The sequence below is a fragment of the Anopheles merus genome, chromosome 2L (assembly GCF_017562075.2).
Source record: "Anopheles merus strain MAF chromosome 2L, AmerM5.1, whole genome shotgun sequence".
NCBI lineage: Eukaryota > Metazoa > Arthropoda > Insecta > Diptera > Culicidae > Anopheles > Anopheles merus.
The window spans coordinates 24,687,113-24,713,825 of NC_054083.1; the positions used below are offsets into that span (position 1 = coordinate 24,687,113).

Sequence of the window (26,713 nt, forward strand, 5' to 3'; positions counted from 1 at the left end):
GAAAATAAAATAAAGTAAAATCAACAAATTCCAGCTATACGTCATGCAAGAGACTAGAGTCTGAAATTAGCATAACAGTGTGATAGGCGATGATTTCATTTCTATCACCAAACCTAGAGCCTGAAGCGCTGAAGCTTGCCGGCACAGTACAACAACTTACACACGAGAAAAAAGAGAAAGAGAAAGGATGAGAAACAGTAGAGAATTTCGTTAAGTAAACACAAAAATATCCAAGAGAGTACTTCTCTCTCGCCGTCCACTATCAAATGACAGATCTCGCGTAGCGTTACATTAGTAACAACACAATCATCGTGCCTCCCGGTTGATTAACAACCTCCTTACCGGTTACAGTGGCACTAAGCCAAACAAAGCACCCATACAAACACACTCAACTGCCCACACAACAGTGGTCGGGTCCGTTCGCCTTGATCGTCGGTTTTAGTCGTCGTCAGCAAGTTCGTTGCTGTTGTTGTTGCTGTTTGGTTTCCTATACTACTTGTTTTGGTTTGCGCGGTGAACTAACGCGGCGGCACGCTGCCCGAACACCACAAAACTAACCTCGCTGTTTGCGGGTTTGGAAGGGAGCAGCCGCCGTCACACGCCGAGACCATGATTGAGAAGGAGCCGAACGGTCGGTCGCTTTTTTCCCCCGATACCATCCAAAACCTCCGTGTGGCTCTCGGTCGGACGCGGCCTGTCAGTTTCTCAACGGACGCGAACCGCGGCTGACCTAAAACTTTGGCGCTCGTACGCGTGCTCTCTGCTAGTGTAGTGTACACTACCCCCATACACATACACACACAAAAAAACGTGTTTGCTTACAGAGAAGGAGCGACAACCACGCGGTGTACTGTACTGTGTAAGTGGTGCCCGGGACGTACTCTAGGAAAGGAAGCACATAGTGGTTGGGTTGCTTTCAAGAGAGCTTTTCGTAGTCTTCATAGTGCAGTGCCAGAAGCTTTCCCTGTTTACTACGTATCGACAGTGTATCGGCAACGCATACTAAGATTTGCAATCGCATAGTGAAAGGATGCAAGAGCACGTGTGCCAAATGGTGGCGTCCTCGCTTGGAAGCCGCCACACCGTGGAAACGAGGAAATGTGCAAACGAATAATTTAACACGTGGGGAGGGGTGGCATATGGTGGAAGGAAATTTCCACACAAACACGGTCGGCGTACGGCATACGAAGTTGGTGTGTTGGTGTGGTGACTTTTATTGTTCGATTTGTTTCGTCGCTTGCTAACCCGAGTTCGTCGTCTGGCGTCAAGGTCTGATAGAAAGGAGCGAGAGTGAACCGAGGTGGCAATAAACAGGCACCCCCGTACAATTAAGTGAGTCGAGAATGTCTGACAAGCAAACTGCATTCGGCTATTTGTTTGTTTAGGATGTTTGTGCGAGGAATGTTTGTTGAGCCCTTCGCGTCAGACGGCAATTTGTTGTTACATTTATAGTGCTCTTTTTTTTTTGTAAGCAAAAGTTCCCGCTTTGAATGTGTCCTTTGAGCGTCACGATTACCTCATTTACTAGGCAAATGCTTGTGAGTGGAGTGATCGTAAAGATTCCATGTGTTTTTTTTTTTTTTTTTTTTTTTGAGCTATTGAGGTTCGCGGTCCTATCACTCGACCGTCAGTGGTTTGTAGTTGTTTTTACTTTACTATTTTCCCTCTTCTCTCCCCCCCCTCTCTCTCTCTCTCTCTCTCTGTTCGCTCCTGCGTCCTGTCTTACAACGTCGATCGCACGTGATCCGCCATACAGTGTTGTGAAAAAATACCGTGCAAACACTGGAAGCTGCAACTCGATGGAGCCAACCGCAACGCGTCAACGAGCCAGTTGTGTGTAGCGAACGGAGGGAGTGATTCCATCAGCTTGCTGATCTACAAGTAAATCAACAAAAGTCAACGACGCCTTCGCTAGCAGGCGAAGATTATAAGTGATCGAGTGCAGTGTATGTGTGTGTCGTGATTCGTGATCGTGGTATCGTGGTCTGTGTGCGTTTGTGCTCGTGATTGTGCCAGTGCAGTGAACGGTGTCACGGTGCCAACCGCGGCACACACCGCGATCCATCCAAAAGATGGTGCAATGCACTCTGATCTGGGCCGGCATCGGTGCGATGATGGCCGTATCCGGCGCCCTGCTCGGCTGGGTCGTGTTCCCCCGCGCCGTGCACGAGAAAGTGATTGAGGTAAGCTTTCGAGAGAGTGAGGGGGAGAGGGGGGCGAGTTTGGAAATTGTTGGTTGGATCGTTAGCGATTGCCAGCTGCTAGTAGCCAGGCAGAAGAAAAAGGGAAGTGACAAAGGAACGTCAAGGCTAAAACATGAAAGATAGGAGAAAAAAAGTTAAAGATTAATGTGCTGGCTTTGGCATTGGATGGGGATGTGTTTTAATCGACAGGACTATTTACAGAACACAGAAAGAGTAAAGGTTGTGGAATTTGTTCCTAACATTTTTCTCGATTTAAGAGTGACATCAAAATGTTTCCCCAAAAGAGAAACCCGATTATCGAACTATGAATACTAATTTCCTGGGATGGCATAGTTTCGTGTTCGTGTATTATGTTTATGCCACGCAAAATCCTGTTCTCTTCATTTGCAAACACTGGCATATTTCCCACACCACACCTTTGCTGCTATTTTGCATTGAAAAAACTGTTGGTTATTTTGAAATTTCTTGAGTGAACGGGACGGGACACTATTGTATAGAAAAAGGAATAAAATTCGCATAAAAATTTAAGACAAGAAGTTAGATTAGTCTATTTTTAGATATTTTATGGACCATAATTTTTTACGATGTTACTTTTAGACTCTACGCACAAAATAATGTCATAAACCGGGTGGTGATAGCAATAGTTGTTTCAATAATTTATGTTTTGATTACGAAAATTATTAATAACGGAAACAAGGTGTAAATAAAGTCAAAAATCAATACGATCTAAAGAAGTTGCCGCCAATTATTACCCCTAACTAACGAATTTTGTATCCTTCAATGTATCCATTTTTGTGTGCAAAGCAACAATTTTTACATCTAGAAGCAATGTTTACAATATCAATAGGGATTTTAAGTGATTATTCATTGCTTAAGGGTAACATTACAAAAGATGGTTTAACTCATTCGTTCTCATTCTTAGTCATTATATTAGAAAATGCGTATCAACTTAGCAGACTTCAATGGATCATTCATTCAAAATTGGCATAAAAATCGTTAGTTATCAACTGTGATTCAATAAATTAATACTATTCCTACTTCAGTTGATGAATGTTTTAATGCACAGTTAAAGAAACTTATGAAAACAGTAAGCTCCTTAGATGCGATAGCTACTAAACTTGATGGTAAAAGACCAAAATTGATGTAGTAGAGGCTAAAATTGAGACACACGGTCAAAAAATGTGTGCGTTAGAGATCCTAGAAGCCAGCAAACGGACCATTTTATGGCAAAATTAAGCGCCAACGACTATATTTATCGAAGTTGAGTGGTTCACGGTGTGTAGTGGTGTACAACAGCTTTAGTATGTGCAGGCTTGAAAGTATTTCGAATAAGGGAATAAATTATCTTCCTCGATTGCAGTCTAATAGTCGATTACAAGGGTCTCCAAACTTTTCAGTTATTGGGCCATTGGGTTTTTGGGATAGGTCCACGTTTTATTCTAGTTTGGTAAATAAAATACAAACAAAGAATGTTTATTTATCAGCTCTAGATTCTTTTGATGTTAAAATAATAAAATTATAAAGGAACAAACTCTAGTTGTTGTATAAAATAACTCGAATATGTCTGTATGCTGGCGGCATTATGTCTGCCCATATTGCGTTCGTTAAAAAACTGTGTCTAATGTATGGTAATGTTGCTATGAAATATGGTTTTTATTAGTGATTTTCCATATTATTCTCTCCGTTTGCAATAAGTAGCTCGTTCAAATTATCAATCAGTACCTATAGGACAGTTTTATTATAACAGGACAAACACTATTAGTGCTTTATCGTATCGTAAGTGCCATGTCCCAACCGAGCGAAGCGATATTAAGTATGAGATTAGGAACAAAAAAAAGTACATCAATTCTCAAGGTCATCCGTACTAGTTCTGCCTCACCGGTGTGCCTACGCAAACCGGCGTGTCCAGCCCCGAAACAGGTGGGTACATTACCTTGCCCCAAGCTCGGAGACACGTTCTCGGTTTCCTGCTCTGCTCTGCTCGGCCGGGTGCTCTGCTCGTGTGCATGTGATAAACATCCATCCACCGTTAGACCGTGTGCACCCTCCACTCGCCGGTGTGGTTTTTGACCTTGCTCAATTGTATCAGATACACAGCCACGCACACACGGTTTTTCTCCATTTTCACCGCCACCCTGCAGTGCGCCCTACAGAGTACATTTCCGGTTCGTACGTGAGCTTTTGCGGCTTGCATGGGGACGTTCAGTTTGGTTCGTTTTTTTTCCCTCCTCTCCGCTTGATAACATCATCTGCCCTCTGTGGATTTGACTTTTGGAAAATTGTATGCCACGGTTCATTAATATCGGCTCGAAGCGGTCATTAATAAGCGACCATTCCGGGTACGGTGGGGAACCGAAAATGATATGCTCACCGACCTTATTCCGTGGTGGCGTTTACGCAGGTCGGCTGCTTGTTGCGAAGATTCCACCATCATCGTACCGATCACGATCGATCCATGCCTCTTTCGGGACGGTCTCATCATTGCCTAGTACCTGCAAACGTTTACATAACGCGTCCGTGTCCCTAAAAAAACCGCTCAAACAGGCAAAGAAGAATGGGTCCACGCGGCATCAGATGCGAGAAGAAACGTCTCAAATATCATCGTGATATTTCAGTTTAGCATCATCACCGTCGTCATCAACTACGTCAAGTCACTTTACACTAAATGAAGTCTAGCCTCCCCCAAAAAAAGGCTCGATAAGCTACCCAGGTTGCGCATCGAAGTGGCATGACTGCCTAAAACAAGTCTCCAGGCTTTTTTTGTTTGCTATCCCTTTCCTCTACTCTTGCACGGAACCCTCTTGAAAATTTACGCTTTTAAATGGAGAGGAGATCTACAAAAAGCTCTTCTGCTTCTGCTGACTGTATGGGTTGGCATCAACGTGCGGACGCGCGTTGCGTAATGGTTGGCGCACGGTCAATATTCAATTATTACCAGCACAGCTGCAAAGACACTGCGGATCAAATCTGCAATCGAACCATCGAATCGAGTGACGGTGTGCTGTAAAACCGGGGTAGCTAAATTTTATACGCTCGAATTCATATAACAGCTCAAGGAAGGGATGCGGTTTTGTAGTTTGAGGTGTGGGTTTTTGTTTTTTTTTTTGCAAACACCGTAACTGATTGCGAATATTTTAGGAGTAAGATGAAGGGCAATGGTATTAGCCAGATAAATGTAGCTCTTGACGTAATGAGATTTACCACAGGCACAGAGATTATTTAGTGTAGAAACAAAATACTTAAAAAATGAATTTTACTCAAAAGAAATTAATAAGAATCAAAATTTAGTACTACATGAGATTAAAATCATTATTTAATAGCAAGTTTATCTCGTCAGTAGCTTGAAACTAATGTAGGGATACTAAGATACTAATTGGAGATAGAGTCAACTCCTTCTAAGCTAAAACAAATGTCAGGGCTTTCAAACATATTAATTTTAGGAGTATCTTGGAGATTATAAATATTTTAGAAGAGAGAGAGAGAGAGAGAGAGAGAGAGAGAGAGGGAGAGAGAGAGACATAGAGAGAGGATTTTAGGATAAGTGTAACAAGTATGGCTGTAATATGTGATCATGATAGCGATTTTACTCTTGTAAAATTAAGTATTGAGTAACATTTGAAGAGTCTATATGTTTTCTTGAAGCCTATAATGTGTAGAACACGAGAGTTTTTTTTTTATTTTGACTCAGTTTTTATCGAAATAATAGAAAATTTTAATTAAAATTTGTTTCTCAAATTACCAATTATAGTTGAATATTTACTATCGCTAAATGAATATTTATTATTTATTATTGAATATTTATAATAGCTGAATATTATCGTGAATATTTACACCACAAAAATCAATGTGTGACAATGGTTTAACTCAAATCAAGTAATAATAAGTTGCAAGTAAATAAAGAAAAGAGCACCGTTAAATAATATAAAAATAACAGTTTCAAATCTCCGTTTTGTATCACTAGTTGTATTGATATCCACGCTCAATTAATCGCACAATTCATGGGGCTAATCCTTCTAAAATGTTAGGGTCTTATTCTACTGATAACACCATTTTTTGAAGGCACTTCATACTTCCTGACAATCCTTCATATTCCTTCACTTGGAAACTATATCGAAGCCAGCTACCGTTTCAGCACGAGACACAGAGGAACGCAAATCAGGGTGGCTTGTTTGAATTGGTTTAAATGAAGAATCGTAGCCATTGCTCAACTTTCTTGAAGATTCTTCTGGCCAATTATGCCCTAATTATCGATCAGGGATAAATTTTGTTGTGAAATCGTTAAATAACTAACATTTTGTACCAAGATGGTGATATTGAGATAAAATTGTGGTTGGATGCTTCAAAATTCCTAATGTCCTACAATGCTGCTCTTAGCAAAATGGTAAGAGATACCAAACATCTTGGCAACACGGGTGATATTTAACAAACGGAAGTGACCAGCATGGAACTAATGAAGCACACATATTTTCAAATGATCATATTTGAAATAAAAAATCCATCCGTGGTTTAAGAATACGAATAGATTGTTTTAGAGCAAAATAGTGTTCGTTATAGCCATAATTGGTATACTTACCCTACCTTTATTTGACCTTTTGACGGTATATTTCGAGGAATTGAATTTGATAATGTTTTTCTTCAGAAAAAGAGGTTTTAATTATTATTATTATTATAAATATACACGTTTAATTTAAATATAAACTTTCGTTGTCTGCATTGATTTTGCTTATAAAAATCGGAAATACTTGGAACGATATTAGCAATTCAAGATTTCAAAGCTGTAACTGTCAAATTAAAAATAACTGAAATACTCCAAACTTAAAAATGAACTTTGCCGAACATTGCAGACATATTTCACATGTCTTTTAGCTGTGAGAATATTTGTCTTCTTTTCCCCTTTCGACCACACATCATTGCATGGAGACACACTACTTCTCGATCGTTATTTACCCAAACTATTTCAAATATTCTCAATCGGTAATATTTACACTGCTTGCTTGCACACTTCCCGACTGCTCGGCTGCTGTGGCGAGGTGTTAACTGGAAATTATTAACTACTCAAACACCAGGCCTCTCAACTCTCGCGTGAACGCAAATGTACTCCCCGGGAACAGTTCAAACACATATTCCTGTTGCGTAAAATGGGGATTTTGTACGATATGATCTGTGTAATACGTAAAGAATGGGTATACCGATACCCACCAACCCGTTCACGCAATTGTCATCTATGGCAGTAATTTATTCCCACTGCCTTCTCCCGTTCTTTTATTTGCACTCCCCGTATTGACGTCAGTGGAAGCGTTTCGTGTGTGGTTTAATGTTTCTAATCATTGCCAAACCTTTAACCTCCACTTTGAACTTGCAGCCTCGATCAATCGGGTGTGATTCTGTTGCGGCCTGGACAGGAAGAAATAGTGTCCTAACTTCCGAACACGCTGCATTGTACAGGGTCAGGGTTGGGGAGAACTTAATTATCGTGGCAATAATTACATCTGCCGTCGTTCCGTTCCCTTTGAGTCACGCCCCAAGCTTCGCGGTACGAATGAGTAATAGGGGGATGATCTTTGACAGTGTGTTCGCTTAAAAACCAAACACATAGCACAGCGCAACGATCACTCCACAGGCGCCTTGTGTGCATTGTTTAGGTTTCCTATTTCCGTAAAGCACACTTACACCGAAAAAAAACGGGGGAAACATAGCATTGCTGTGTAGACGAAAGAACAATTTAAGCGTCACCGAACCATACGGTTGACAAGCACAATTCATTATTTACCCTTTTTTTCTTACCTCCACGTAAGAGAGATGAGTAAGCTTTACAGCGAGGCAAAAACAATGCTTCGATTGATTCAACGCTCAGGCAGACGTTGTGCTGACGTTTGTTGTGTGAAGTTCAAGATCGCTTCCGATCGGTAGACGAGAGAGGTGCGGATGATCTTTTGCAATGCAGATTGCCTCCTACGCGGGGGAAAAAACCTCCCTCAAGCCAGTTCAAGATCATGACCCGTTTGTTTGCCTTCATTTTGTCTAGAATCACTCGCAGTCTGTATTTGCACTGGTAAGAAATGTGACACTAACCGCTCAAGGTATGTGATACAGACACGGTAGCAACCGCAGTGGCTGTGTGTGTGCTGTGACGCGTTCAGTGTCTTAAAGTGCTCTAATAAATGACACTAATTAAAACGCGCTAAACCTCTGCTTGTGAGCACGTGCGACCTCGTAACTGTAGCCTTCTGCTGGACGGCGATATTATTAGGGCTGGAGAACAGAGTGGTGTTTCCTCTTTTTTCTATTTTCAGCGAAACTATTTCCGTATATATCAACATCGTTTGATAGTGTGCTGAATTTGATGGAGCGCAAAGAGACAAATTAAGGAACTGTTGAAGATTTTTTTCAAGTTTAGCCATCATGCTTTTACCTTTATTTAAACTTTTCCTGAAGGAATTGCTACGACCTAGAAACTCTCCTGATCGATCATTAATCTGCCCCCATTCGCTGCTAGCCCCTTTCATCATGATCGATACATATTGCGCTCCGTTCATATAGCTTCTCTCACCACACCAAACTTTTAAAAACCTGATCACCACCACCAAAATCTAGCTCACGAGGCCGCATCTTTTTTCACGTTTACTCAAATCGTACATTCACCTCACGGCGGTGGCACACCTCACTTCGCACAATGTAGCACTTACAAAAAAGGTACATTTTCTCCAGCCACTAAACAAACCACACCACTCATAATTTGCACGGCAAACGTCCCGGGTGGTTTCTGGCGCTTTCTGCGCTTGCTCGTCTATCGCACGAGCATTGGGAGGCTTTCCTGTTTGCTTTGGGAGCGGTCATTCCCGCTATTTTTACTCCCATCCCCGGTTCGAACAAAGGTGCGCCCTTGATCATGCCTACACCTCGGCTCCGGAGGCAGATCAACATATGGGCTATCGTTGGAGCAGCCGGAGAAGCAATAGTAAAACAGATCGATCAAGTTGATTGCTGCCGGAATTGCAATAGCGAGAATGAAGTAATGCGGATATCCAGACGGTGTGATGCGGCTTGTGTGTGAAGTGATATATCTTTTTTTTACGGTTGAGGGGGATTTTATGATAATTACGGTGGTTGATTAGAGAGGGAAGAAACAGCAGGTGTTTTTATTTAATTGGTTTGATTGGTATGCTGCATTATTTGAATTTTATTGCATTATTACAAAATACATATTTTTCAACTTTAAGTATGCTAAAATTGCTTCAAAAATGACTTTCTAACGATTAATTTGACATTTGCAGTAATACTTTAACAAAAGACTTCAATGCCAATAAATTGCGAGTGATAATAAGACACGAACCCCTGTTCAATTCGCTTCAATCTTTCTATTTTACCACATAAATCAAACAGCTCAATATTATATGAATTGTTTACAGTTTTTTGTGTACGATCAATACCACACACTTCACCGTTCCCTTCCACTCCTTCCACAATCACACCTGCCCACTAAAGATGGTGGTGTGCAGACGAAGAAAAAAAACAGAAAGGAAAAGTTGTTCCTACAATTACGCACGTGCGCACAACATTTGCATGATCGTGAAAACGCAACAACAAAACCTGTCCATAAACATTGGCGGAATGTCGTTGTGATTTGAGCACTGGTTGGTTTTGGTGCTTGGTAATAAAAATTGAAAGTACGCAATATCTCGATAGGCTGGCAGGGCACCGAAACCGTACGCCGGACATGTTGCATAAGTTCATTTTAATGTGCCAGATCGAGCATAATGTCAAGCTTGCTTACGCTTAGATAGCTTAGACCTCCCACATTAGCAGGATCTTGTTTAAGCTAGATCGGAAAGATCACCATGGTGTGGTGTGTTTTTGTGTCGAGTTTTTTCCCCTCCCGAGGCACTATTCTGAAGAATGTTGCAACGTTTCTCAATAAACGATTTGTTTGTCTTTCAGCTTGAAAAGCCACGAACACGTCCTATAAATTAACATCTTGCAAAGCTCGATTGCACTAGCCATTGCTTCGAAACTTCGCTTGTTGCTTGATATCATTGTGTACGATCTTTGGTAGGCTAAACGACACGATCATCATCATCATCAGCATTGCTAGACAACGCTGAAAAGCATGGCGCGTAACACAGTCCTGTGAATGCGATTGTTGCCGATTCTTTCAGTTTTATTTCCCATCCCAGCTGACCCCAAGCTGGGCTGGTGGGCGGCAAGCGTTTCTCATTGTGGCGTTTTTTTACCTTCTCCTCCAAGCAGTACAAATCATCACAATTGACTATTAAAATATCATTTGCATCCGTTTTGTACATTGTTTTTTTTTCTTTCCTCTCGAAACAATTCCCCTAGAAAAGCATCAGAAACCTGTCAAAGAATGTTTTTTTGAGTGAAACAAGTAAGATTTATTACGCCGATTTTCCAAGTGTACATTAAATGTGTCGCTTTAAACCCTCCCGACACGGGCGTCCATTATTGTATCCCTTTGATGGACTTGTAAAATCGGAGTTAAACTTCAACCGCGCAGCTGTAAAAAGTGCTGAGCTTGCCGTCCACGACCTAGCCCGGTTTGATGTGTTATTTTTCCATCCCCAACGCGTCCGGTTGCCGGCGGTAGGTCAATTGTTTTCCTACCGCAAAACAAACTTGCTGCTGGGGTTTTTTTCCTACTCCTCCTCCTTCTTGTACAGCCAAAGCACTAATTCGTTTGCACTTTGTCGTACTTGCCCAAGCCGCATAAAACCGCACCGCAAACGATCGATGCACGGCCGGGACGTGCGTTATTGGAACGGACCACCGATCGAACCGGTGCAGCCCTGTCGGGCCTGAACGCGCGCTACATACGCCTTCCCGCGCAACCTTGACCGTTTTCACCAACGCTGCATATCAAACGGAGGTTTCGTGTGTTGCTCGAATGTGTGTTTTGTTCTTTCCCAATGCGATGCGTAGGCGCACGGCTCAATCACGGCTTACACGCGCTGAAAAGTCCGAAATCAACTGTACACCGCCGACGACTGTCAAGGCGAATTCGGTGACGCTTTGGGGCGGCAATGACTCTGCTTAGTGCTCGTTTGTTGCATTTGCCGCGTGCCTCTATGGTGGGTTCGACTGGGTTTAAAACTGATCACCATCATTTTCGTTAATAGATTGTCTTTTGTTGTGTATGGTTTGTCCGGGAGGACGATTTGATACTAAGCACCTGGGTTAATTTAGCACTTTGAAAGCGTACCTTTGCACGTTCAAAATTGTCAAATTTGAATACAAACGAAAAATCATGCAGCTTTTGTTGGCTTTATTCAATTATCAGCTACCAAATTCACGCTGAAAGGTGGCTGGGATGCTTTCTAGTTTATGCTGAGCTGGATTTTTCGATCAGTGTGTGTGTGATCATCGTCATAATTTCGTATGCTAAAAGGGTAAACAGGTTTGACCACCCACTCGAAGGTTTGGTTGTTCGTGCTTTTTTTCTTTTTTGGGTGGAGCACGATCGAACAAGATGATCACTCCAAGCTATGCTTTATATGCAAATCAATGAAGAAAAGAAAGGCATAATAAATCAAACACCAATATTGGGACACTTTCTTTGCGTGTGTTGAGCTGAAACGCTGGAATTTGAAGCATATTAATATCATTTTCTTTGTTTTAAAGCTCAACAATCAATATACACATACAGTTTAGTACGGAATGGATTCATTCGTGAGAACCTGCGTGGCAGCGATATGATTCACCGTAATTGTTCACTGAGAATGTTAGTATTTTTCCCACATCAATTACGGTTAATATATTTCCTCGAATCGATCGAAACGATCTGTAATGTGTTCTGGGAAATTGAGAAGGAGGATATTGTTTTAAAACATCATACTTATGGAAAATTTTGTTGCGTAAACACACTTCGCTAAGGCTATATCCGTTCGTGTACGATCTAGCAAGGACGGAATGCGGATAGGATTGTTCGGGTTAAGTAAGCTGTTCGTTGTATAATGCACTCTGCTCTTGTTTCAGCAATTTGATACCATCGCAAACGGAACACATTTCCTGTGACATTTTTTTCCGCTTCGATACACCTGTTTCGTTGCTTGATTGATTGATTGAATATTTAGTGTTAGCTTTTTGGTCACGCATTATATGATAGCTTTATAACCGACGACAAAAGGGACAAAGCCGCCAAGAAAACAACCTGTTCGAACAAACTAACCGTTGCCCGGTGCAACTTTCAACCGATCCGGTGAGAGAAGAAAATGCAAAACTTTCTAACACGCCGGACGTGTAGCAAACACCTCCGGGTGGTTCCTCCATTTAGCAAAAATGGGAGTTTACTGTACGACTGCTACTGCGGCAGTCGCCCTGTCTAAGCCTCCTGGCAGCCTCCACACCACGCCACCTGGATGGCTTAATTCCGGGAGCAGCAAATTGTTTCCCTTTCGTCACGATGTCGTTGCACTTATCCGGTTCACCCCGGATGACGGAGGGAAAAGTGGTCAATTTTCACGCCACCAGCAGACTGCAGACTTTCCTTCGGGTGAGCGCTTCAAACGCTACCACGGTTCAAACTCTCACTCGCGGCTGCAATTAGTGCCGATCGGTTTGCTGCGGCGGGCTCGATCGAACGAGACGAATCGTCGATGCTGTTGGCGTTTGAAGATGTTGTAAGGGAATGGGAGAAATTCGATAGAATTGCACAATACGTTGAGTGTTTCCTCAACTTTAATCAAGTAAAGGGCGGTAATCAAATGCGCTGGCTGCGCAATACAAGCTTCCCTCTTTTGCGTTCGAACTTTAACGATAGTTCACACGAAGCTTCCCAATCTTTGGCATCTCTTAACCACGTGTTGCAAGTTGAAACTCTTCCGCTTACAATCGAATGTGACAAAGCGACAGACGCTTGTTACAAAACATTTTTAAACACAGTGAAGTCGCTTGCAATTCATCATTGGTTGGAAGCTTCCATGCTCAACTCCACTGTGCCCGTTTTATTTTGGCGTGACCCACTTTTCTCACCATCCCGAGAATCGAAAGTTGTTTCTTTGTTTTCGAAGCTTGGAAAGGACCATTTCCTCCGTCCTTCAAGATGCAGTTCGAGTTGCATTCGAAAGCGAGGTTGAGTTGTCTGTGAATTCTCTTAACTATCGCCCAAAAAAAGGAAAGTAATGTGGTTTATGATGTCTCTGGTTTCTACTCTCAACAAATGTGATTGAAGTTTGTATTTGATTGTTTTATATCGGTTGTGTTATGCTGTTTCAATATTAAAAATTAATAAATGGTCGTACTGACTAATAATATCTGATGTGTTTGTACTTTTAGCTATACAAAACCAATTACTGTCCCTCTCATTAGGAACATATCGAACTAACCATCGTTTGAAAGATAACAGAGAAGCAATCTTCCACATAGGGGAAAACAAACAAACTGACATTAATTATCTAGCGTGTTTCATGGAATCAACCAGACAGCCAGACATTCCCAAAAACCCACTCCTATCGTTACGGATAATAATCGTATCCTTGCTGTAAGTGTTTCTGTTAATAAATTATTCAATCAGTTCATCAGTTCAGAACGTGACAGAAATATTGTCGATAAACGCATAAATGGAGTTGAAACACGCCCCAGCACTCAGGCCGTAACGATAACCAGTAGCCCTGTAAAACAAAAACGCCTGAAGGTAGGCAATCCGATTAGCGTCATACATGCATACAGTAGCCTACAGAATTAATGCGAGACACAAACGATAACTCATTGTGTGTGTGTTTAATTTTCCTGAGGATTCCAAGACTATTTCTCAAAACATTTCATGGTTTGATTTATTATTGGCCTTATGTTGGTAAACAAATATACTTCTCAAAACATTAAAATATCCAATTTTATCAAAACACGCACACATTAATATACAAAAAAGGTAAAAACTGCCATACATAAAACTTACTATTGCTCGTTACTATTGCTCCACTTTATTAAACATGCATCACGCTCGACTACCAGATCAGATGCTTGCGACTGATAACTCCCACGTACTAGGATGACTTCCGTCACGCAATGTAACAGCAAAACACAGGTCAAAGCGGGAAAACTATTCTCTTCCGATTCGATTCGGTCGTGAAGCAATCATTCCATTCGAGCGTAATCGTGAAAGTAAGCAATCATACCGATGTACGCAATCATCTGCCCGCGATGACGCGGCACTGATAACGAGCGGCGAGGGAAAGCGCTTTTAATTGGCCGCTTGCACGAACTAACAGTGACATTTTCCAGTTATTCTTCCCCATCCCCATCACTCTCGAAAATGCGGTCAGGGTTGCGATAGAATGAAGACGTCGATTAGGACGGCCAAGGACGGATCCTTGGCCCCGAATAACACACTTTCTTACACTTTCTCACACACCTTTTCCTTGCTTTCCTTTTGCAGGCCACAGAGCTACGTCAGGGCACGGATCAATACAAGCGCTGGGAGGCGTTGCCCCAGCCGCTAGACTTTAAGGTGTACATATTCAATGTCACCAACCCGTACGAGGTGATGCAGGGCCGGCGCCCGAAAGTGGTCGAGGTGGGACCGTACGTTTACTTGTAAGTAGTGCAAACCGAGCGTCCATGTTTTGGGATGTTGAATAGTTGTGCGATTTGCGTAACAAAAACTGTAACATTTTGCAGCCAATACCGACAGAAGGATAATGTACGGTTTAGCAGGGATCGTTCGAAGGTCCACTTCAGCCAGCAGCAGATGTACGTGTTCGATGCAGAATCGTCCTATCCGCTGACGGAGAACGACGAACTGACGGTGTTGAATATGCACATGAACGTAAGTAGGGGAACGGGCAAGCTAATACTATACCGTCCTATTCCCTTGCAATGGAAAATTCCCACCGCTGAGAAAAGCGTTCCAGAAGCGTTCTCTTTTTAGGAACCAGCTTAAATATTGTACAGTTTTTTTACACAAAATACTAACTTAAACCTCCACAAACATATTAAAACACACTCACTGAACACACACAAAAAACGCCTGACACCTGAACTAATCCACAACAACCTGATGCTAATCCTCACTCCTTGTTATCCTCTGCAAAAAAAAACTCGTTACACTCGTACACTTTGTGAACTGCATGCGATCATACAGTGCGCATAAGCATAAATGGTATGCAAACACCCCAATTGCACCTTTTTCAGAACCCAACAAAATAATTGGACAAATTCGTACATGTTAAGCAGAAGTAAAAAGGATCTTTTACCAGTTTTCGCTTCATTTCATGTTGCTATGTTTTGTTTTTCATTTCGTACCATTTCTTTCGATTAATTTCATGTACATTTATTACTATTTTTTATTATCTATTCTAAGCTACTCTTTTCTACGTTTCCCTCGTTTTCATCCTCCTCGTTGTTCTCGTTCTTCTCGCCCCATTTTCCACCCTGTCCACTCTTCTGAACTCTGTGTCTTTCTTCTTGTTTTCAGAGCATTTTACAAATAATCGATAACCAAGCAAAGGAAACGATCACCAATTTTCGATCGGACGTGAATAATACACTCGAAAAAATTCCCGTCGTTAGAGTCATTAAACGGATCATCGAGCGCACCACGCCGATCCAAGTAAATGGTTTTCATTTATTCATTTCGTTACGATCCGCGCTGTCGCTGTGGCGCTCGCTTTAGCTTACGTGCATTTTTTTCCTTCCTTCTGCTCCTTCTTCGATGTGTTTCATTTCATACGCTGATCATACTATCTGCATCTCCACCAACACACCTATGTAATGCGCTCATACCGTATCATGATGAGATTTTGTCAGTCTTTAACCACGTTCGCTGGGTTGTTGGAGTTGATCATCGTTCGTTCCGCATGTATTGTCATTAATATTGCGCGTGCATAAATTTAGCACCCACTGTAGCCGGGATTTGCGGGTTGTTTGAAGGGTTGTTTTGCAATTAGGTTAGGCTCACGGAATAGCACTGTAACACGTCCTTGAGGCGGCGGTGTGCTATCCAGTTTGGCTCTTGGCAGTGGCAGTTTTGGGGGGGACAACCCCGGTCCTTTCCAGCTCAATACTGTGCCCGCTTCTGTGTAGTGTTATGTGTGTATTTTGACCTTCCCATACTACCATTTGGCAAATGTTCTGCTGCTGTGTTTGTGTTTTGTTTATCTGTGTGCGTGTGTCTGTGTGGCTTCCTGATTTTTGAGTGCATAATCCATCAAAAAGCGGGATTCGGGTGGCGGAATCTAATCGGTGTTCGGCTCTGGTCCTCCTTTCACCTACCCTCCCTTCCATCGGTATTTCTTGTAGCCAATCTTCTAGTCTCCTTACCCACACCATCATCCTTTCCACGCTGCCTGTAAGCCTCATGCCCGCAAACTCATTCGCAAACTCATCCATCTCCGACGCCACGAACGCCGATCCGATCAGATTTCAAACACAAAACGCCACCGTGCACAAGACACGACGCGACAGAATGGACCATCACCATCACTACGAACATGTATGCAAGGGTAGAGTGGGGTTGTTTTTTTTTACAATCATTTTTCATCATTTTAAAACACAAACACAACGATGACGCTATCTCACGTCCGCTCAGTGTCCACTGAAGCGCGGCGAGCGAACTTTAATCAATCTTTAAAACAAACAAAAAGCCTCTCGAACGCTCCAATACGCTTAAGACGACTTGTTGGTGCGTTGCGCAGTGGGTTCAGCCGGAAACTTAGCATCACCGAACAAACGGTCGCATCGGTATCGTTCTTGAACTTGAGCGGGGGGTTCGTCACTTGCAACGGCCCACCGAGCGAGCGTTGAAGTCTTTTGTGTGGTATTTTCAACACGATGCGTAGAATTTGCAAACGCGTTCCCTGTCGGTAATTTATAATCCTCACTTTCTAATCCCTCGTTTGACCTAGATTCGATTGCGTCTCGGTACGGACCTGCTCGTTTGCGCTCCTTTGCGTTGGGCACGCCGCGACACCTCAGGTTCGTCATGACATTCACCAGTGTACGAGTCAAATCGTTTGCCATATATCCTCACCCTCCTCAATCCACCAACAACACAACCGCACACCACTCCATTTCCTTCCTAGAAGGTCCGTTTATGACTAACTCTTACTAACGAAATTTTAACAAAACTAATCAAGTAAATTAACTACTTTTTTGTCCACGTACTAACCTCCAAGTGACTAACACACTAAAACCGAACGTTTCCCAATACTATCCCCGTGTGTAAGATCACGTTCATCCGGCACGCATGACATTCCTCATGTGTCACCATCCACTCTCACCCATTCTCATTCGATTCGTTCGCTCGTGTGCTCGTTTCTTTCCTCCCGTTCATCTCATTTATTCGGTAATTTTGTTTTTATTCACTTCTTTGTCTCCTGCTCACCCATATTGACATATCCGTTACGCGCGGGCACGGACAAATTGCATTGCATTCGATCCGGCCATTGCAACACGCCCACACTCGTACGTCCGTTGCAACAAAAAAAACATGATTTTGCTTGGTTCAATACTCTACGAAATGTGTGCCAATACTCGCCGCCCTCGCCGACACTTTCACCCTGTGCAGTCGATACTGCAAATTGCCGAAGATGAAACGTACGACAGCCTGCGGCTGATCAATGTCGAGCTGAACCGTATCTTTGGCCGGCCGGACACGATGTTCCTGCGGACGACACCGAAACAGTTTCTCTTCGATGGTGTGCCGTTCTGCGTGAACGTGATCGGCATTGCGAAGGCAATCTGCAAGGAGATCGAGAAGCGTAACACCAAAACGATTCGCACCATGCCGGACGGGAGCCTGAGGTTTTCCTTCTTCAGCCATGTAGGTTGCGGCGACGGTTTGTGGAACAGTTTTGTGGATATTTAACACTTAAAATGGAATGTGTTTGTTTTGCAGAAAAACATGACGGACGATGGCATGTTCACGATCAACACGGGCATTAAGGATCCGTCCAGGACGCAAATGATTGAGCTGTGGAACGGTCGAACGACGCTCGACGTGTGGAACAATCGGAGCAGCGGGCTGTCCTCGTCCTGCAACAAGATACACGGAACGGACGGTTCGGGTTATCCACCGTTCCGAACCGGGGTGGAACGGATGACAATCTTTAGCACGGATATCTGCCGGTAAGGGAAGAAAATGTACACCAAATTGCATAAATTTAGGCGTTTTAGAAAAATATTTCGAATACACGCCTAAATTTATGCAATCCTAGTTCAATAGATCCTTTTTAAACATTAAAAATATATTTCCTTGTTAAAATTACAGCACAGTAGACATAAAATTGACTGGCTCGTCTTCATACGAGGGCATCCCAGCGCTACGGTACGAGATTGACAATAACTTCCTGCACGAAATAGGACCCGAGTACGGTAATGACTGTTACTGCGTCAACAAGATCCCAAAGTCGATCGTTAAAAGCAACGGCTGCCTGTACAAGGGTGCACTGGACCTGTCCAACTGTTTCGGTGAGTCGAGTTTGTCGCCTTCTTACAACCGGTAGAACATGTTTTATCTTTTGAAAAGGGGAAACGGCTGCTGTTAAATATGATTATTGCAGTGCAATCTGGTTAATTTTCCACTCGATCGCTCGTGTTAAGTGTTGTTTCGTTTTACGCTCGATCGTTCGGTACAAAAAAAAAGGAATCGTATTCGCAGCCAGAACGCCATTCATGCCATTATTGCGCCACTCAACGCATCAGGCGTTGGAAGATGAAATATAGTTATTGACTTAATTGAGGTGGCTATCAGCACTATCTCGTGCCCATAGATGCGTTGTAAACAATCAAAGACTTAAAGCCTGCTCAAATCAAATCGGCTTTCCTTATCCACCGGTGTGTAGTACAACTACGTCAGATCTCAATCACGCAAAGCATCGAACACGATAACAAACTAATTTACAGCAGCTTCCCTAGTGCCTGCCAATCTCTCTGATCGGTGGGTGTGAGAACACTTTGCACACGTTCACTGCACCTACGGTTCTAACGGCTCGTGCGTGGTGCCATTCCAAGTTATGCGTACCTGAAAAACCTGCGAAACAGGTTAAATAAGTTTCCCGCTGCTACTGCTATTTTTACACATGAAAGGGTGTTTCCAGTTTTTTTTATAGATGTATTCTCAATGTATTTGTGTGATAAAAACAGGCTTAGTCACGTACCTCCCCCCATGAGGTGGGGTTGTTTTATGGGGCTCTAACTTTTGCAAACAATCAGTCAATATAGATAACGCAACCGGCTGAGTATGCCGATAACGTTCGCCACCTTTATGTTAGTTTTTTTGTTTTGCAACAAATTATGTGCTATCGCGATCGCGTTACATCGATCGTAAGATCACCGATAGCAGCGCCTTCAACGGGTCGGACTAATTGAACTTTGGCTTTACGATATTTTTCCCACACATGCGCCTTTATAATGCGCCATTCAAACGCGCACCGGGCACACCGCTATGACCGATCGTTTGGCCGATTGTTTGTCTGGCTCAAGGTGTGTAAACATTTGCTCAGCAGGGGAAAGAACTCTCATAAAACCTCACCAAATGTCAAACTGGTGACTGGTGGAGCTGTGATTCAAGAATAATTCTTCGGTTTGTCAATGCCTGCACATGATCGTATGCCACCGAATACTGCCCAACCATTTGAGGTAATGATTTACGATCATAAGGCGGTATCCATAAATTACGTAAAAAAATAATGTAGCGTTCTTTGTTCATAAAACTGTGTGTTTCACGCTCTTTCTAGTTCTAGTTCTAGAACTGGTATACCAGTTACTAACTAGTAGATGGATAGGATAAGTAGATGGAAAGGATAAATAACTAGTTCAGCAAAATGAATCGCTCAAGACTCAAGTGACATTTGCTTGAAATTGTTTTTCCATATTAGCTCGATTAGTACTTGATACCCCTTAAATTTATGGATTTGTGTGTGATCAAGTGTGTTGAAAGCGCTAAAATTTAGCGTGTTCGTAAATTAGACTTTCTTCTATCGATGGACGATGCCCTCGAGCTCATTTTACATTCGTAGCTTTGATTGTTGATGAAAAACAAAAGTTAATTTTGTGTGACGATATTTTATAAAAAAAATCGATATTATTTAAGTATAAAATGGCTACATGACCAACTATAACGATAGGAAACATCATTTCCGAGCGAATCTAGAAGAAAGTAACGAAAAAGCCGCATCACAGTTGATTTTAAAGGAATTTTGTGAATTCCCTAAAACTGGTGCAGTTTAAAGGAAGTTTAAGACTCCAGTTTAAGGGAATTGACTCGAATTCCCGACTATACGTGCTTCAAAATGTCAGTAAGCTCATCTATAAATTACGTAACTGTTAAGCTCCATGCCTCTTTTTACCCCCTCGATTCCATTTTGGTTTGATAATTTGGGAAATTTTATGTCCAAAAAATCCACCGTTTTTTATGTTATAATTTTGAACTGTTTATACGTTGGAAATATCGTTTAAAATTGTGATTTACGTTTCACAGCTCCATAGTTAATTTAAAAATATACACATAACTACACTTGATCGAGGAAGCAATGAATCGACGTTTCTTGACACTTTTTCCAGGCTTAAAGAATATTGGCTGTTAGCATGATTTTTCATGAAGTTTTTGCATCATTTAACCTCCATCCAATATTAAATAAATGGAACGCCTTCTTATCTACGCGTTACGTAATGTATGGACAATCTCCCATAATAAGATTAAAATCTTGTGCTCTAACGTCATCAAACCAACATTTGGTCCCTATCTATGGGGAATTTCCTGTCGCATCATGTACGAAACCAGCGATGAGTGATCTTCTACCGAGCCGGCAGGTGTCAACTTATGCAAATTAACCCACTCGCCCAAAAGCATAAAGAACGGAACTGGTACGAATTGTTTTCTGCTGCGTAGCCTGTAATCAAAAACCCATCTCCTTTTTTGGCGTGATTCATTCGTGGGATTTATTTCTTTGCTGCAAGTGATCTTTTTTTTTCTCCTGCTAAATGTCACAAACTGGTTTGATTGTATAGAAAGCAACAAAGAAAAACAGCGGAGATTTATTTATCTTTTTAAAAGGTGCTACCGAACAGACGCATTTAAAGTCTACTTTGGGACGATCGTTTTAAACGCCCCGTTTTCGTTTAACCGGCCTGAAACCAGCGATTAAAGTCACTAAACCTCGCAGTGGTCACGACCGGTGGCAGTGTGGTGGTGGTGGTGGTGGCGGTGGACAGCGTTGACGAGCTTTCGGTGGCAGTGCTTTCGGTTACCCGCAGCCGGGAAGCGAACGGTTTGAACGTGTACACCGGCATTGCGGTGGTGACGGCGGGACGGCGGCCGAAGTTGTTCAGATAGAACTCGTACAGGCTTGTGGTTGAAGGGGGCACCGTCGTCGAAACGGTGGATGGGCGGCTTGTTTTTACTGTCTGGCGTTGGGTAGACCTTACCTTGGTGGTGGTGGCTGTGATGGTGGTCGTGCGAGGTACCGTACTCCAGCGCGGCAACTTTGTCGTACTTGTCCGTGACCTTGTCGTGCGCGATCGCGTGGTGGTTGGCATTGTCGTGATCGCTGCCGTTGTCGCCGTCGTATCGTCGGGATCTTCGAAGCAACCGTCAATGTAGCGGTCCGCTCGTCCCTTGCAGTACGGCCGGTACACGGCCCAAGCGTTAAACCCATCGCCCGACAACCTCGTGTGCTCCTCGTAGATCGTCTTCATACACTCCACGTCATCCGTCAGATCGTTATCCTCGAGATCGGCACAGGACAACCCGCAGACCCAACCCTTCCCGGGGGGCGAGCACCAGTAGATGTCGCTGATCTGAAACAGCCCGTGATCCTCACTGCCGTCCGCGTTCAGCCGCCCGATCGCCGACACATTGTAGCTCGACTCTCGGTGCGCGATGCAAACCCACGTGGCGATCTGCTCGTACGGCAGCCCGTGCCGATAGTACAGCTCCCGTGCCAGCTCACACCGCTCGTACACCTTGCCGCGGGGGAAATTCTTCGGCGGCGCGATCGGACGCCTCGTGGTCGGTGGTGTGGGAACGATCGCATTTTCACCCTCCTCGAAGCACCCATCGATCATGGTGTCGCTTTTCCCCCGGCAGTACGGTTGATACACCGCCCAGGCGTTGTAACCATCGCCGGAAATGCGCGCATGCTCCTCGAAGATGAACTGCATGCAGCCAAGATCGTCGCTCAGGTCGGCGTCCCGCAGCTGGGCGCAGCTGATGCCACAAACCCAACCGCGACCGGGCGGCGAGCACCAGTACTCATCGCTCAGCTGAAACATGCCGTGGTACTGTACACCGTTCGGGCCGTACCCGATCGCGGAACTGTTGAAGTTTGATTGATACTTGGCGATGCACACCCAGATTGCGGTTTGCTCCAGGGAAAGACCCTGTCGGTGAAGCTCTTGGGCTAGTTCGCAGCGTTCAAACACTTTGCCGGGGGACGTGCGTGTCTGGGGCACTCTCGTTGGTGATGTGATGGCAGGTCGTGGGACCGTCACTGGATGGGCAATGTCCACCTCTTCTCCAAAGCAACCACGAACGAACGTATCCACCGCATCTCGCTGACAGTAGGGCTTGTACACTGACCAGGCGTTAAACCCATCCCCAGACAGTCTCTGATGCTCTTCGTAGATCGTCTTTACGCATTGCACATCGTCACTGATGTCAGAATCCTTCAACGCATCGCAACTCACTCCACAAGCCCACCCATTGCCCGGCGGAGAGCACCAATAGATATCACTAATCTGGAACAGCCCATGATCGCCACTTCCGTCCGCATTGAGACGTCCCTCAGCTGACGTATTGAACCGACTCTCGTGGTAAGCAATGCACACCCACGTAGCGACCTGCTCCTTTGGCAGGTGGAACTTGTGCAGCAAATCATTCGCCAGCTCACAGCGATCGTACACCTTGCCAACCTCCGCCAAACTCTTCTTCGGGACGGTCGGAATGGTCGTTGGAGCAACAATGCCGGGCCGTGGTTTATTCTGCGTCGTTGGATGCGTTTCCCCTTCGAAGCAGTTGTGCACGAAGCTTGCTTCCCGTCCCTCGCAGTACGGTCGGTACACAGTCCACGCATGAAAGCCATTGCCCGAAATGCGCTGATGCTCGTCGTAGATCGTCCTAACGCACCGCACATCATCAGCAATGTCATCGTCCCTCATAGCGGCACAAGTAACGCGACACGCTTTGCCCGGCCGACGGTCATCCTGCGAGCACCAGTAGATGTCACTGATCTGAAACAGCCCATGATCGCCACTTCCGTCCGCATTGAGACGCCCCTCGGCGGACGTATTGAACCGACTCTCGTGGTACGCAATGCACACCCAAGTTGCGATCTGCTCCATCGGCATTCGATGTCGATCGCGTAGCTCCATCGCCAGCTCGCACCGTTCGTACACCTTCCCGACCGTCGCCTGCACAAGGTTCGCCTTTTTTGCCTTGGCACGCTTGCGCTTAAAGTACTCCTGCACCCGCACAACCTCCTCATCGAGACAGTCCTCGAACGGGATCTTCCGAACCCCGCGGCATGCCGTTGCGTGGATCGGCCACGCAGCGAAACCATCGCCCAGCTCCCGCACGTAAGCCGCATGAACCTTCAGCATACACTCAATGTCATCGTCCAGCTCGTCGTCCAGCAGCAGGTTGCACGTCGCCAGCCCACAGATCGAACCGTACCGGGCGCAAGCGTACCGGTCGATGAGCTGGAACAGCCCGTAATAGCCACTGCCGCCGTAGTGTTTGAACCGCGCGTTCACGGCCGACCCGTTGTACGACGCACCCTGCTCGGCAATGCACAGCCAATCGGCGATCTGCTCTTCCGGTACGTGCTTGAGCGCTAGCTCGCGGGCCACTTCACAGCGCGTCCAGTGGCGCACGCTGCCCGCCGCGATGCTCACGATCACGCTCAGCACGACGATCAGGACGTGCGGCATCATATCCTAGCGGGGGCCGTTACTTTACGCACAGCATCACAAACACAGACACACGCCAGGCACACACACACACACATACCAGACAGACACGCCGGAGACGCAGTCAATCGCGGTTAGTTGCGCAGCATAAACTAACTCTCGCTGCGGCAGCGAACGGGCCGGGAAGCTTGCGCATCGACTGTTTTGCTGAGCGCATCTGCCGCTCTCGTGCTCGTTGCATGATCGCTCGATGCTCACGGAGAGCCGACGCTTTAGGACGGCGCTTTACGCAAGGGACGGTGGCGAGCTGGGTGTCTCTTTCAACAAGTCACTGGGATGAAGATTGAGTCCGCATGACGCCTGTGAGCTTTCGATTAGTACGCTATTTTTGGCAGCTTTGCACAGCGGCAGAAGATCATTATGTCGTGAGTCGCGAATCTAACATATGATCGTTTCCTAGCGCCGTTCTCCTTAGGCAGTTTTTTAAATAGCAGTCACGACTTCTACCATTGACTCGTCGCGGTGTATTATGCTGAACCCTAACGGGTTTATAGGCGTCATTAGTAACACTTCGTTATCGTGTGATCGTCACGTCATCGATTAATAGGAGTTAATTAAGATGAGCCTAGCCGGGTCTCTGCTATATTTATGGGAATCGATTTGGTCTTTGGTCTTGTTGCGGTTGGATAAGGTGGAATTACACTCATATCAGACGAGAGGCGAATCGGGTAGGCGAATGGTCGAATAGTACACGCGCCGGCACTTGTAAAGCCCGGACATAGTTCGATTCCTATCGGAAGCGTACTTCCGAAGAAATGATTTAGCGGAAAATATCAATTCTAAAGTTAGCCAACACATTGAGGTCAACAAGTGACTACGAAGGTGTTATTTATGGTCGTATAAAAGGAATAAGAAGAAAAAAACGTATAAAACCTTCGCTTTCGCCGTCATCAGTTTCTGCTTCCTCAATATTGCGCCTGTAAGATTGATGTATCCTAAGCCAAACCGTTCGTTTTCGTTTGCGCCTACCCTTTAGAATCAATGCAAATGGCGTCACATGTTGTTTTCTCTCCGCCCCTATCCCCAGTCTCTCCATCCCGATAACGGCCTGACTTTGACTGACTCAATCAATAGGCATATAAAAGCGTGAGTGATTAATTGACTGTTAATTTTTTACGACTTTTGCTTTCGTTCCTGCTAGATGCACCGGTCGTTCTAACGCTTCCCCATATGCTGGGTGTTGCCGAGGAGTACACCGCACTGATTGACGGCATGGACCCTGAGCCGGAGCGGCATCAGATCTTCGTAGACGTAGAACCGGTAAGTAGAACCGAGGCCTGTGTGTGTCTCTGACAAACAACTAAAACCATCTGTTGCCATACTTAACGGCTTAACGTCCCCTTTTGTATATTTTTGCCATTTATTCAGTACACCGGGACACCGCTGAACGGTGGCAAAAGGGTGCAGTTCAACATGTTCCTGCGGCGGATCGATGCGATCAAGCTTACCGACCGGTTGCAGCCGACCCTGTTTCCGGTGATCTGGATCGACGAAGGTATCGCGCTGAACGAGGACATGGTGAAGCTGATCGACGACAGTCTGATGAAGGTGCTCAGCCTGCTGGACGTGGTGCAGTGGGTGCTGATCGGTGTGGGGCTACTGCTGGCCGTCCTAATGCCAACGGTGTACTTCGTGAAACGGTGCCGGGGCGAGGGTAGCCGAACGGTTAGCCCGGCCGTTACGGCCACCACGAGTGCAGCCAGCCTTTCGACGGTGGCGGGCGTTACGGGTGATCGAAGCAAATGACGCACGTCGCTTACTATGCTAAGTCTGGACTGATGAATCTAGAAGCGGCAGCCGCAGTTTTGGTGGCGGTGTCGCGGTCGGCAGCGATCAAAATATTAAAAAACAAAAGGTGCCAATGAGATAGGTGTTAGGTGCACCTGTGCGTATGTGTGTGTGTATGAATGTATGTATGTAGAAACGCATCCCTAGGATCTACGAGAATGCGACGAATTCGTGTGACATGAATGTTTGAGAAAGGGATTTTGGTACGAGCAAAAAATCATGCGCTTCCTGGCCTAACGACCGCTGACAAAACTCAAGAGCCTTAAACTCCGATGCCGTCCATTAATCGAACGGGATTTCTGGGTCGTGAGTCTTGTGAGTTGGTCGTTTTTAAGGTAACGATCGAGTTTTACAAATAGCTACCAAACCGACCGATTGTACTTGCTTTCTTCTATATTTCGTTTCTGTTGTTCTTGTAATGAATGTGATTTATCGTAAGAACGTTATAGTAAGCAGGAAATAAAAACCATATTTTTCAATAAAAATGCAAAAAACTTGACCAAATGTGTTGTCTTTCATTAAATGCCTATATTATTTTACTAGCCAAGTTCACCAAGTTGTCTGTCAAGATCAGCGAGGTTTGTATTTCACACTTTGTGTGCTTCTGAAGTCTTCTCGATTAGATCAGTTTGTGGAGCCAGTAACAGTCGTCGTCATCGTAGCGGACGTCGTGGCCCTAAGTTACGATCGTTCAAAAATGATAAAACTACTCTACCAGCTTATTGATGTCCTCATCACATCCCAGACATGTCCTATCACAGTCCGAATGTCCCCAAGTCAGATATATACTAAAACTTTGTTAAATT

The 26,713-nt window shown here is 44.5% G+C and overlaps 2 protein-coding genes across 6 annotated transcripts; one reads left to right on the plus strand and one right to left on the minus strand.

Moving 5' to 3' along the window:
- The first annotated feature begins 411 nt into the window (after positions 1 to 411).
- LOC121592476 (sensory neuron membrane protein 2) lies at positions 412 to 26,406 on the plus strand. Of its 5 annotated transcripts, none has more exons than XM_041913947.1 (10): positions 412 to 631; positions 1,757 to 2,183; positions 14,590 to 14,747; positions 14,832 to 14,979; positions 15,628 to 15,762; positions 17,719 to 17,973; positions 18,049 to 18,278; positions 18,421 to 18,620; positions 25,261 to 25,379; positions 25,488 to 26,406. In XM_041913947.1, the coding sequence occupies exons 2-10, from the start codon at positions 2,073 to 2,075 to the stop codon at positions 25,863 to 25,865; spliced, it is 1,734 nt and encodes a 577-aa protein (XP_041769881.1). In that variant the 5' UTR covers positions 412 to 631; positions 1,757 to 2,072; the 3' UTR covers positions 25,866 to 26,406. The 5 variants fall into 5 exon arrangements, with proteins under 5 accessions (XP_041769881.1, XP_041769880.1, XP_041769885.1 ...); XM_041913946.1 differs by lacking the exon at positions 412 to 631 and adding an exon at positions 686 to 859; XM_041913949.1 differs by lacking the exon at positions 412 to 631 and adding an exon at positions 879 to 1,332.
- On the minus strand, positions 20,434 to 24,324 carry LOC121592475. The gene has a single exon (XM_041913945.1). The coding sequence runs from the start codon at positions 24,081 to 24,083 to the stop codon at positions 21,273 to 21,275; it is 2,811 nt and encodes a 936-aa protein (XP_041769879.1). The 5' UTR covers positions 24,084 to 24,324; the 3' UTR covers positions 20,434 to 21,272.
- Positions 26,407 to 26,713: the final 307 nt, after the last annotated feature.